Below are 12,985 nucleotides of genomic sequence, written 5' to 3'. Positions count from 1 at the left end.
TCACGCCCAGTTCAGCATTCGTCATTGTCACGGGCCCCTAATTTCATCACTGTCACCATCACATCATCTGTCATGTTGCCGTCACCGTGACGTGTGACGTGACCGATGATGGCCGATGTTCCCTACTTAGCTGCAAACTGGACTATCTCCCTTAAAAGCATGTTGGGCCATCTTGTTCTAGACAAAAAGCCCAAGAGGGTTTTTTTTGGAAAGAATACTTCAGTTCATCTCAAAATGGTTTGCTTTATATAAGAAGAAATCCCAGAACTGTTCACTTTTGTAAAACAAGTTTATTATTTTCAAATTTGAATGTGTAATCACTGTGTTTGTCATCGGTTTCTCTTGTGGATCGTATTGTACATGTACAGAATGAATGGTATGGTTTGTTAACTAGAAAAATATTTTTTGAATGTATGAAAAGAGTTGGCTCAGAGAGGGATAATATGCTTAGATGGATCCTACGCATTGTATATATATATATGTAGTAGGAACAATCTCTTAGTAGTGGGTACACGATTATATAAATAACTTAATTGTTTGCTAGGCAGTTCTTGATATAGTCCAGACTATACAAAAACTTTATTGTGACAATCACTTAGCCTCAATGTTAACCAAAAAACATGAAATTTGATGAGGTTTAACATGTAAAAACCAAATTATTTTCTTTAAAATGTCTCATAATAGACATTTGTAGAGCCTACGACAAACTCAATTATAGCAGATTTACCCACAGGAATATGATAAAAAAATCTCAAGAGAAAACTACTTATATGAGTATGAATACCCATATGGTCACATGCACTATAGGGAAAGGTTGTATTTTGATTCTCTTTCTGTAATAGGCATGTTGATATCTCCATAAATGAAAACCACACCAACTTAACGCACATCAACGCATGATATGTGTCCTTGATTGGGTTATAATGCATGCTTATTGTTTGGATCTAGTTACACCCAACGTGACCAAAACCCTATTAGTTCTATGATGAGTAGATGACTCATGAAATTTATGTAGCTTATAATGATAGAAAAATTTTGAGATCATGAAGTTATGGTTTCTGCAATGTAAACTTATATATATATATATATATATATATATATATATATATATATATATATATATATATATATATATATATATTAAGCATAGGATATTTTAAATTTCTTTTGTGGACATGAATATATGTTAATTTTATATGATAAGCTGTGATTCAGTTCACACTAGCATGAGAGACTCATGATAATTATTGGATTAAGACATTTCATTAAGTTGTGACTAACTAAGTCAAGAGGTTAAGTCTACCCTTGTTATAATATATGATAAATTAACAGCAGACAACAATGATAAGTCTCTCTTATATCTCTGTGTAAGGCATGAAAGTCAATGTGAGATTAACAGAATTTCTTGGATGTGCATTTCAAAATACTAACCCTTAATATCAAATTTGTTATAGAGCCAAACAGGTCTTCTTTACTTTGTTCAATATAGTGATTCATCCTTAAGGTTCAGCACAAGAAGAACTTTGTGTCTTCGCCAAAATCAATTGAGCTATGCTTTTGTAGGTTCTATATGTTTTTCTCTGATGTACCGTCCAGCCCTACCGTGGGAATAAAGTTACGGATCGTCCAGATGTGGACGATGGACGGGACGAAGTTCATCTTGTCCGACGTCCCAATTTTTAGATTTTCATCTAAATCATCCCGTACAGGGTTCGTCCCGTCCCATTTTTTTGTCCACGTCCTGTCCCGTCCGAAACCGTCCCGTCCAAGAAATTCTCGTCCCGTTCAATGTCCCAGGATGAAACAGGGCGTGCGTCAGCATTAGATCACTCAGAAATTGACACGTGGCGCGGCACGTGTGTCAGGACTTGTCACGCGCATACTAGACTCCCACAGGATGAAATAAACATCCTGTCCCCCGTCCAAGGTCCCAGACGTGACGGTTATTTCGTCCATGGACAAAGCAATCGTTCCGTCAATCGTCCTTGAGTCTTGGATGGGACGATTTTTTCGTCCACGGACAAAATTACCATCCAGTCTGAGATGGATGACCTCTCAGGATGTCTTATTGCAGTATAGACTGTGGAACAGGCATGGGACGCTCAAATGTGTGGAGTGAATGAATAACTTGAGAGCTCAACATTCTCTGACTTTAGAAGGCTCAAGATGTTAACCCCCCAACCAAGGACTAGATTGTAGATTGGCCACCAAAGACTAGAGCCTTACCATGACATCGTAAGGAATGGGTTGAAAAAAAGAAAAAAATAAATAAACGGGGAGATGCGGACACATGTGCCCTGTAAGTTAGGTACTTTTGATCCGTATCTCAGAAAGAGGGGGGTTCCAATGCGTTGACTTTGCCTTATTATTACGATTTTCTTCCACAGGATTTGTATCTTCTTCCTGTTCGCCAAACTTATCAGATGAAGGCGGCTTGTCCAAACCCATGTAAGAACATGTGAAGAGAGGAGAGAGAGAGAGAGAGAGGATTCGTTTCACCAAGTTGTGAAAGGGAAGGAATAGGAGCTGCCAACCAGCTGATCAGGGGCAACCAAAAAAACAATTAATTCAACAAGGAGTTCGGCAAAGGCCAGTGCGTTCTTCTCCATAAAACCAGCCCCAGAGCGTTCAAACTCCGCCAGAAAAAGAGAAAACAAGATGGGAAGCATGGACGACGACGAGAGAAAGCCAGCGCAGAAGCAGCGAAGCCGAGCCCAAACCCTGATCAAACTCACTCTCCTCATCATCGCCACAAACCTCCTCACCATCTTCTTCATCTCCCCAACCATCAAATGGACAGATTACGCCCCCAAACTCCCATTCTGGGACGCCGAAACGCTCATCCGAGAGCTAAACGAGCTCAAATCCCATCTCCAAACTCCACCCAAGTTAAACGACTGGCCGACCGACCTCTCCGGCGAGCTCAAGCTAGTCGTAGAAGCCCAGAAGCTCCCTCTCGGCCAAAACCCCAACATCGGCGCGGCGGAGCTCTACCCAGTCCTCGGCGCCGCCTGCAAGCGCCACCAGAGCGACTTAGAACAGTACATGAGTTATGAAATAGGGGGTACGTGTCCTTCCGACGAGGTCTTTGCTCAGCGGCTCATGCTACGTGGGTGCGAGCCGCTCCCGCGCCGGCGCTGCCGACCGGCCACCCCGGCGAACTACGTCGAGCCCAGGCCCGCGCCGGCCGCGCTCTGGTCCGTCCCCCCCGACCAGACCGTCGTGTGGGACGCCTACTCGTGCAAGAGCTACGGCTGCCTGGTCCGCCGGGGGAAGACGAAGGGGACTTACGACTGTAAAGACTGCTTCGATCTTGAAGGAAGAGAGAAGAGAAGGTGGACTTTCGACGACGGGAAGCTGGACTTCGGGATCGATCAAGTGCTGGGGATGAAACCGGAAGGGACGGTCAGGATTGGGCTGGACTTGGGCGGGGGGAGCGGGACGTTCGCGGCGAGGATGAAGGAGCGCGGCGTGACTATCGTCACCACGTCGATGAACTTCGACGGGCCGTTTAACAGTTTTATCGCCTCGCGGGGGCTGATTTCTATGCATTTGAGCGTCGCCCACAGGCTGCCCTTCTTCGAGAACACGCTCGATATCGTGCATTCCATGCACGTTCTGAGTAGCTGGATTCCCGAGGTTGTGCTGGAGTTTGCGGTGTTTGATATTTATCGGGTGCTGCGGCCCGGGGGGTTCTTCTGGCTTGATCATTTCTTCTGCGAGGGGTCTCGGCTTAACTCTACTTACGTGCCCATGTTCGACCGCGTTGGGTTTGAGAAGGTGCGCTGGAGCATTGGCCGGAAGCTTGACCGCGGCGCCCATCTCAACGAGTGGTATCTCTCCGCGATCTTGGAGAAGCCCATGAGTTGAAATCAGTTTCCCCTGTGCTCTCTCTCTCTCTATACATGTATCTCTCGCTATCTCTTTCTCTTCAACTCCTTTGGGTAAACTTGAAAAGTCGATCTTGCTTCCGAGTTCCGAGAATACAGAGGCGAAGGGAAGAGTCGCCGTTCTTCTCTTCTCTCGCGTTATCCATCTGTATCTCACAGCAACTTTGAGATTGCCCTTCGGTTCTCCCCACGCATGCATCCACTCACTCTCTCTCTCTCTCTCTCTCTCTCTCTATCTCTCTCTCTATCTTTCTCTCTATCTATCTATCTATCTTTCTCTCTATCTATCTATCTATCTATCTATCTATCTATCTATCCCTCTATCTATCTATCTATCTATCTATCTATCTATCTCTCTATCTATCTATCTATCTATCTATCTATCTATCTCTCTATTTCTCTTTCTCTCTCTCTCTCTCTCTATCTATCTATCTATCTCTCTCTCTATCTCTATCTCTATCTATCTCTCTATCTTTCTCTCTCTCTTATCTATCTATCCATCTCTCTCTATCTCTATCTCTCTATCTTTATCTATCTATCTATCTCTATCTCTCTCTCTCGTTCTCTCTCTCTCTCCACCTTTTTTGGGCTAAAGAACATTTATTGTCGAGAGGATATTGGAGGAGATGATGGATGCAAGGAGAAAAGGAGAAGAAGAGAGAAGGAGAAGAATGCAGCTCAGGGTCTTGGAGAGAAGAGATGGAAGAAGATGGGCCCAGGAGGAAATGAAGAAGAGAGGAGAAGAGAAGAGAGCGGCGGAAGAACTCATTTGGTTTTTAATTTTTCAATTTTTCAACCAAGTGATCTACAATAGTTAGGAATTTCCACCTTTTGTGGGGTCTCATATTTGGGTGTGAGTTTTCACAACAACATTATATTGATCTCAACGTTAAGGTACATTGATCATATTGATCTCAATGTCTTTGGTCTGAATTCATGGATCAGAGTTATTCACCCTTCTTATTCTGTGATCCTCAGCTTTGGTAGTCTTTGATCCTGACTGGTGTTCATACCTTTGGTAACCGGCTAGTTTCTCTCTCCCTCCCTCTTTTCCCTCTTTTTCTTTCTATAAATCTCATAGTTTCTCTATATATATATGTCTATCTATCTATTTGTTTATGTCAGAGTTTCTCTCTCCCTCCTTTTCCCTCTCTTTCTATCTCTTATCTCATAGTTTCTCTCCATATATATATGTTTATCTATCAATTTATCTATCTAAGAGTTTCTCTCTTCCTCCCTCTTTTCCCTCTCTTTCTATCTATACATCTCATAGTTTCTCTATTTGCTTGTCTATCTTAGAGATTCTCTCAGCCCCTTTCTATCTGTCTCTCTTTTTCTGTTTCACCTCAATATATCTATCTCAGGCTCTCTTTTTACCTATATATACATTTTAGTCTCTCTCAATCTCTCTCTATGTACCCATCTCAACAGATATATAAATCTCCCAGCTCTGGGCCCATGAAAATAGCTTTTCACTTAAAAAAAGGCGATTATGGAGAAGCAGAAACACAACAAGAATAGATGTTATAACCTCAACACATACTTACACGCGAATTAGGGTTAGCTACAGTATATTTATATGGAAAGAAGAGAGAGTCTTCATGGGCCAATCTAGTGGGCCAAGGTACATGAGAAGGAAACAGAGGCTACCTTTAATATCCACTATTCATTTTGATCCATGCCCTCTCATCCACTATCAAAGTGTCGCAAATCATCATAAAGTGATCACTGCTCTTCGGTAAACAATACTAGTAGGAATCTAAGTGAACTTCATTATGAAGTGTACAGTGAACTTAATCATGTTTAGGGCGTAAACCAATCACTACTTGGATAGCAAATTGAACTTCATGATTACGATTTGACTGTCCCAGTCTAGTCCTAATATTTAGTGATGATCTAATCCATATCTAAAGTTCAGTTTGGTTCCAATCAGGTCTTGTCTGGTCCCAGTCCAGACATGCTGGTTAGTCAATGTTAACAGCAAAGGAGAAAAGTCAAAAAAATGGTATGGCAGAAGAAAAAGGGAACAAGAAAAGAAGAAAATAGGAAAAAAAAAGGAAGAATAAGGAAAGAAAGATGAAAAGAAGAAGCGAATAAACTAAGACGACAATGATGAAGATGAAAAGAAGAATATGAAAAGAAGGGAAGATGAAAAGATTAATTAAAGATGAAGAAGTAAAGAAAAGAAAAAGAGATGAATAAAAGAAGAAGAGAAGAGGAAAATAATGAGAGAAGATAAAAAGATTAACAAAAGAAGAGAAGATGAAAATAAATGAAAGGAAGATAAAGAGATTAACAAAAGAAAAGAAGAAGAAAAGAAGATGAAAAGAATAATTACAGAAGAATAAAAAAATAAGTGAGGAAAAATAAAATTTAGGAAGGAAGAATAAAAAGAGAATAATAAAAATAAGGGAATAAAAATACAATCTAGGAAGGAAGAATAAAAAGAGAAGAAGAAAGGAAGATTAAAAGAAGAGAAGAAAATGAAAAGAATAAGAAAAATGCAGTGGGGTGGGGTGTAGGGAGCAGCCAGGGTGACATGAAAATTTGTTCCTGGAGGGGATCCAGACTAACCAGCCAGTCCACCCTAATTTTGCAGACCGAGTATCCTGGTTTGATCCGGCCTGACCAGTCCCCGGTCCAAGATGGCCAACCCTATTCACGATACGGGTAGAACATTCTGATATGTCTGTACATAATCAGCACCCATATACATTCCAGGCTCAGAAGACACCAGCAACGATCAACTCGATACACATGGCAGGATAGAAATCATCAAAACCAGCACTTGCCGATTGAACCACCCTTGCTGCTGGAAATCTCAGCTGAATCCATAAGCCCAGCCATGCTCCTCGAGGAACGATTGCACAGCTTCTTTGATCGCCAGATTTGGGACAAGCTGACAAGGCTCGAGAGCTTCTCTTGTCACAGGGTCGAACCTCCCCACCTTCTCATATTAATTACCATGCAAACCATGTTCAGATACGAAAGGAAAGAGAGATAGAGATATAGAGGTGGGAAGAGAAAGAGATGGCACACCGTCTGCAGATGATCTAAAAGAACTGCCCTTTCATATGTGATTCCGGAGGGAGTGATGACAGGATCGCGTAGAATGTCAAGGGTGATCCTGCAGCAGAGATAGTCTGGCACCTGGATGCCAGCCAAGTAAGATGGTGAACATTCGCAAGGAGGAGAAGGCACTTGGATTTTACCTCTTTAAGCTTGTCTGCAGATGAGGCACGTTGAAATACCTCTGCTAGATCATCAAGTTGCTTAGAGAGAGAAACGGCTGCTTCTTCTGCCTCACTATTGGCTCCCACCTCAAGCATGTTTCTTTCCACCAGAGCCTTCTCACAATCTTCCCTGATTTTTGAAGTTTTAGTGGCAGATTAATTCGTTTATTCGAAGATGGGCTACAAATATCTGAACTCGTACTTGAGGTTCTGGAATCTCCAGCTTCGGTCGCTGGATTGTGCTTCCCATTCCATGAACTTGGCCTTGGACAGAGTCTGCCAAATCTGCTCCACCATGTAGCCAGCAGGCTTCCCCCCTCTACCAAGATCCAACGCCTGCAATTATAATAGTTCTTCACCAATATTAGTTCTAATTCGATTGCTGGCAAAGACAAACCTCTGAAACCCTAACCCTAGTCCAGACATATGAAGAATTGAAATTGAGGGCAAGAAGTTACAAAGAAAAAACAAGATAAAATGATCATCAATGGATGCTGGTCGACTTAAGGACGTCTTTAAGCATCAAATCCTTTGGGCAACACTAACCTGACTTATCGATCTTTCAGCCTACTTCTCTGGATTGTTTTTAATTCTTACGTAAGAATTGATGCTCTAATTCAAGCACAACAATGAATTATAGAACCAAATCAAGAGAACTGTCTGGAGTCACTCCATGCGTTCCAGAATGGTAAAAACATTTAACTTGAGACAATAAATTATGTTCAGCAAAAATAGGTGAATCTGACCCTTTGAGGTGTTGGAATTGAAGAAATCTCCGAGTGCCTGGAAAGAGGAGTCTCACCTTCTCAAGTTCCTTGATACCGTTAGCATAGTCTTTCTTTTCCAACAAGGAGACCCCCAACATATAGTGGGCCTGAAATGAAGAGGGAATCAATTAATAATACTTAATTTGAAGTTTTGCAGTTGAAGATTAGATAAGACGGTTATGCAAGAATAATAAAACTTATGAAAGGAAAAACAAAATTTTGAAAGAATTATGAAAGAAAATATCCAGCAATCTAAGTATAATTGATGTGCTACCACTGGATACACCAAAATAAAAACCCCAGACAACATCCAAGACACTATAGAGGGACAGAAAATGGGAAACATTTCCTTCAATGTATAGGAACATCCAAATGTAATCGTCATGCACCTAAAGAACTGAAATATACTTCTGCAAGAAGCCTAGGATGGTTATTCAAATATATCATTGAATTAATGTGATAATGTAAAAAAGGGAAAATTTTACTCATGTTTATAAGATTTTTAAATAATACTTTGGTAAACATGCATTGCTTTAGGGTTGGACAGTAGAATGGAAAGTGACGCTTCAGAATCACACTAGATTAAAGAAACATCTTTATGAGGATGCAGTTTTCGTCGTACACTGAACAAGACAGAAATTGAAACCTTGAGAAGTATTACAATTTTCAAAAACGGGGTACCAATGAAATCTGGAAAGATAATGCTATCAACGTAGAGGGTTTTTGAAGAGTAGCTCAGTCGTTTTGAGTAGCCTTTATTGGTTTTGGAATCCCAAAGGTACGTCAGTCGAGTTTTGAAGCTCAGAGGTAAATGCATTCTCCCAATAGGCCAAAGGATTCTGCACATACATGAGAAATGAGAAATCTCTCATATCCTTCTGTACATCTTCTACGTATGGATTACTTGTTTCCATACCTTCTAGTCCATGATTAATCCGACTTTCATCCTATTATTTCCTTATGAAGTGAAGAAAGGATGCTCAAACGGTGCTACACTTCATCTGATTATATATTTCATAAGATAAGTTCCAATTACCCCCATGCATCAGAAGAAGAAGAAGAAGAAGAAACATCAGCATCAGAGCATAAGCACTGAGGACTCATGTGCAACCCTGGGAGTCTTGGGTGATTTCTCTTACACATTGGAGTTGCCAACGTAGCCTGCAGGTCTACCGTTGCACTACCTCATCTCTATATCTCTCTGTCTTGTTCTCTTTCTTGATACCTCGTTCTTTGATCATCCCTTTAGGCCCTCACTATTTTGGGACTACTATAGACTTTTTGGACACCCTATTGTAGAGAAAAGATCAACATTTCTTGGCACATTCCATCCACCACCGTGGTCCTGACCTGAGGACAACTGGATTCATCGGAATCTTGGACAGATTCCTAAGCCAAGAAAACAAATGACCAACAGAAGAACACTGATACACTGCCACCATCCTGCAGGAAATCTTAGGGCAGTTGAAATATATCTAAATTATTTCATCCAAAACCCACCTAAAGATGATCCACATCAGGCGGAGGACACCAACTCATTCTGCATTGTTTTCAAAGACGAGGGAAATTTCCAACCTTTTTAGACGAAAAAGGAGAATAAGGAGAGAGAGAGAGAATGAGAGACAGTCGAGGAGGACACCGAGTGGTAGGGGGAAAGACAAGGGATAGACATGATGAGGCTATCCTCAGACGACTTTGCAGAGTCACCACACTAACGGGATTGACCAAAAACTCCAGCTGTTCTCCACTTTATGTGATCTTCACTTGAGAATGCCGAGTATCAAGCTAGAAGGGACAACTGTCTCCAATGCAAAAAGTTGAACATCAGGCTGACACCAAACGGATAAGAGCAAGAAGAGCATGAAGATGAACCAGATCCGATCTAAATAGAAACCAGTTCCCACAAAGATGGAGCTTTTCATATGATCATGTTTCATTGAATACGGGTGCAGGTGTCACCCCATGAAACATTGAAAATGCCAGGAACCTAAACAAGACCATCAAGTCCTCTACAGGAGAGATTAAAAGGCAGACATGGATCACCTGGAAAAAATACGTCAGAAACAGTCCAAAAGTACTCATGAGATTCACACTTAGCCAATCGTGCCTGGAGTACTTGGGTCACTGGATAACATTGGAGGGAGCTTCAGCAGATCATTCCAAGATTTCAGCCATCACAAAGTAGTATTTTCCTCAACCACAGAAAGAACTGAAGACTGAGAAGTTTATACACCAACCATTGCAGCACCACTATCATGTCTTGCCCAAGCAATCATCGATCAGTCGAAACATGCAACGTCAAACACCCATGTCCCAGGACTTCTCCTTACCATTTATCATAGAAACATATGCATCAGGCATGCAAGCAGGAGCTGTCCTCATGCAAAGCTTGTGATAAATTCCTACCAAAAAACGTACCGTGAAAGAGAGGGAAGGAGACAGGCTTGGTGCAATGGACAACGCCAAGGGGAGCAAGAAGGGGGGTGGTGGTTGAGTAGACGTCGCCGAGAGGGTTGAGAACCAATGAAGTGGATGTCACCAGTGTGATTGACATTACCAAAAGGAAGAGACACATTTCTAACTCCAAAATCCTGCCCTCCAGCAAGGAGGGCTACATATTTATAGGGAAAATGCAGAGTCGAAAGGGGCCCTATTGGGCTTGAGAGAGAAGAGAGAACGTAACAATTTGGCATGACTATGGCCCACTGGACACTGTTGGTTTATTGTCCTGGGTCAAACATGGGAACAAACAACCAATTATTTGACCAATGTTTTTTCCCACGCACATTGAGTTTACAGCAAAGATTATCCACCAAAAGATCTTCAATAGTAAATTGCACTGATCCCTACGACTCTGATAAAAACACTGAGTTCTTATTGGCAGTAAGAAGGCTGGACGAGAGAGAGGCAGCCGAGTGGTTGTCGCCGTAGAGAGCTAGTGGTGGGATGGATGCATTTTAGAAAAGATGTGTTCCGAGGTTAGAGACTGCCCTAGACAGGGGAAGCCAAGGGGCGAAGGGAATAACCACGAAGTGGACTTTGATAAGGGAGGCAGACAGGGGAACAATAAAATCAACTTCAAAACTATTTAACAAGGAAATAAAAAGAATGTCTGTATTGGGAAAAAATGATGAAAAGGGCCATAGATAAGATGGAGACCGTTTCAAGATCAAAGAATGACAACTTAAATTTTGCACTAGTAAATCGACCAGCTTCACAAGAAATAGGATTAAACAAAATTTTTAAAAAAGGCATACATTGCATGACTGATTTCGAATACAAAGGTAGAAGGCTAATGCAGGAACTTTCCATAATGCTGAGGGGATGAATTGTAATCGCATTAAGAAAATATCAAAGTTTTGAAATGAATGGAGATGCAAATAATCATGGTTCAAACTCGCAAAAGTGTTCAGTATTTAATGTATTGCGACAGAAAACCGCCGTATGTAGTCTTTATTGGTGAATAAATGAATTGATGATCCAGAGAGCTGTTTCAGGAGCAATATAATAATTATCTGACAAACAGATTCCGACAGCATATGAACAGGAAAAATGAAGAAAAAACGGCTGGTCGAAACGCAAACAAAATGACGATAGTTTTCTGACAAGCAATAAATTTAAATTTAGCTCATAATGCACAAAAAGATCAGTTAACGACAAAGAATGAGCAAAGGTTCCGAGTGACACCTTTACTGAACTACTATCAAGCTCAAGAGCTTTCCTACAATCCTCCTCGACTTTGTCCCAATCACTTAAAATCACGAAACGAGAGTGTTAGTGATATCAAGAAGTGACCAGTTTAGTCTAGATGAAGAAGAGAGAAGAACCCGCACTTCCGTTTCTTGTGACAAAGCGCCCGGTTCGTCCAATAAACAGCAACATCTGGGCACAGAGTAATTGCCTATGAACAAACATGTAAAAGACAATCATCAATTATGTTAGTAGCAACGTGGACCAAAGATCAAAAGCATACTTCACCTAGGGTTCGAGCGATGTCAAAAGAAATCACCCAAAAAACACCAAAACAACGATCGAATCGTCGTCAAATCATGCGAAATTAAACTCAAATTGGAATCCACAAACGGGTATTCTTCTTGAAACCGCAGTCGAAGAATAGATTCACACTAAACTGATATTAGTTTTGAATCGGTAACACTACCTCTGTATATGCGTCGATGGCCGCGCCGACGCGACCCTTCTTGAAGAAAGCGTTGCCGTCGAGCCTCCGCAACTCCGCCTGCTTCGCGATAATCGCTGGCACCGGCGCCATCATACAAAATTCCTGCTTTCTTCCAACCTATATTGCCTCAGACAAAAAGAGGCAAAAAAGAGAGAAGAAAAAGGAGGAAAATCGGAAAGTCACAGAGGTTAAAGTAGCGAAATTTCTGGGTCAATTCCCAAAGTTTCCGCGTATAAAAAAATCTTGGAATCACGACTGGAGAAACAATTCCTGTTTTCAGAGAGAAGGGCGACGACCCGTCGACAGAACACTGGAACAGTTGTCTTACAAAAGTTGAATGGAACTTCTCCGAAGTCGACGACTTTACCTTAATCTCCTTGTTTAATCAACGGAGAAACGGGTAAAGATGCTGAAATCTATGGCAAAATTGTTTCTTGTGAAGATGGGTATGGCTTAAAAATCTGTTTCTCGTTGATCATGAACTCAAATTCCTTAAAAATCTTTTTCTTAACGATTTTCTAAACCATCCAACTTGTTTACTCGAGTTGCATGTGCGCAGACTCTTCAATTATCTCTCATAGTTTAAACTTGAGTTTTTGAATGCCTTTTTGGATGAAATGGGCATGGTACCAATCTTCATTAGACATCTCTGGACAATATGAAATACCCTTTCAGCTCATCCTTATGGTTAAGATGTTCCAATTGTGGAGTACTGGTTCCAAGTGATTGTTTCCTCTGTTTAATGGGTGTGAGGACACACTCCTGGTCATAAATTGCCACAAAAATGACCATCAGAGGGTGGCTAAGTTCATCTCCCACAACAAAATTTCAAGATAAGGTTGTGATAAGCCCACATTTAGGTGTCTTATGACATTGTTTTAATTCAGAATAAGCCAACAATATTTATGAAAAATT

General features: G+C 41.3%; 2 protein-coding genes and 1 long non-coding RNA gene across 3 annotated transcripts; 1 reads left to right on the top strand and 2 right to left on the bottom strand.

Annotated features, from left to right (window-relative positions):
- Nucleotides 1–2,415: 2,415 nt before the first annotated feature.
- Nucleotides 2,416–3,962, top strand: LOC144705287 (putative methyltransferase At1g29790). Its single transcript, XM_078577890.1, has one exon. The coding sequence runs from the start codon at nt 2,659–2,661 to the stop codon at nt 3,868–3,870; it is 1,212 nt and encodes a 403-aa protein (XP_078434016.1). The 5' UTR covers nt 2,416–2,658; the 3' UTR covers nt 3,871–3,962.
- Nucleotides 3,963–6,363: 2,401 nt separating this feature from the next.
- On the bottom strand, nt 6,364–12,462 carry CHIP (carboxyl terminus of HSC70-interacting protein). Its single transcript, XM_078577891.1, has 8 exons — nt 12,050–12,462; nt 11,724–11,791; nt 11,578–11,641; nt 7,926–7,997; nt 7,326–7,459; nt 7,103–7,253; nt 6,930–7,040; nt 6,364–6,837 (listed from the first exon to the last, which is right to left on the bottom strand). The coding sequence occupies exons 1-8, from the start codon at nt 12,161–12,163 to the stop codon at nt 6,712–6,714; spliced, it is 840 nt and encodes a 279-aa protein (XP_078434017.1). The 5' UTR covers nt 12,164–12,462; the 3' UTR covers nt 6,364–6,711.
- On the bottom strand, nt 9,417–11,571 carry LOC144705289 (uncharacterized). Its single transcript, XR_013582010.1, has 2 exons — nt 9,934–11,571; nt 9,417–9,688 (listed from the first exon to the last, which is right to left on the bottom strand). It is a non-coding gene; the product is annotated as an uncharacterized LOC144705289 (long non-coding RNA).
- Nucleotides 12,463–12,985: the final 523 nt, after the last annotated feature.

Source organism: Wolffia australiana, chromosome 7 (genome assembly GCF_029677425.1).
Source record: "Wolffia australiana isolate 7733 chromosome 7, ASM2967742v1".
In the NCBI taxonomy this organism is placed as follows: Eukaryota; Viridiplantae; Streptophyta; class Magnoliopsida; order Alismatales; family Araceae; genus Wolffia; species Wolffia australiana.
This window is presented reverse-complemented; position numbering and strand designations above follow the sequence as displayed.

Excerpts from the sequence above, each read along its gene's own strand:
- LOC144705287 (XM_078577890.1), top strand. The coding sequence starts at position 2,659 with ATGGGAAGCATGGACGACGACGAGAGAAAGCCAGCGCAGAAGCAGCGA.
- CHIP (XM_078577891.1), bottom strand. The coding sequence starts at position 12,163 with ATGATGGCGCCGGTGCCAGCGATTATCGCGAAGCAGGCGGAGTTGCGG. Across the intron at positions 11,792-12,049 it reads CCATCGACGCATATACAGAG|GCAATTACTCTGTGCCCAGA; the intron begins GTAGTGTTACCG and ends GTTTGTTCATAG. Across the intron at positions 7,460-7,925 it reads GTATCAAGGAACTTGAGAAG|GCGTTGGATCTTGGTAGAGG; the intron begins GTGAGACTCCTC and ends TTATAATTGCAG.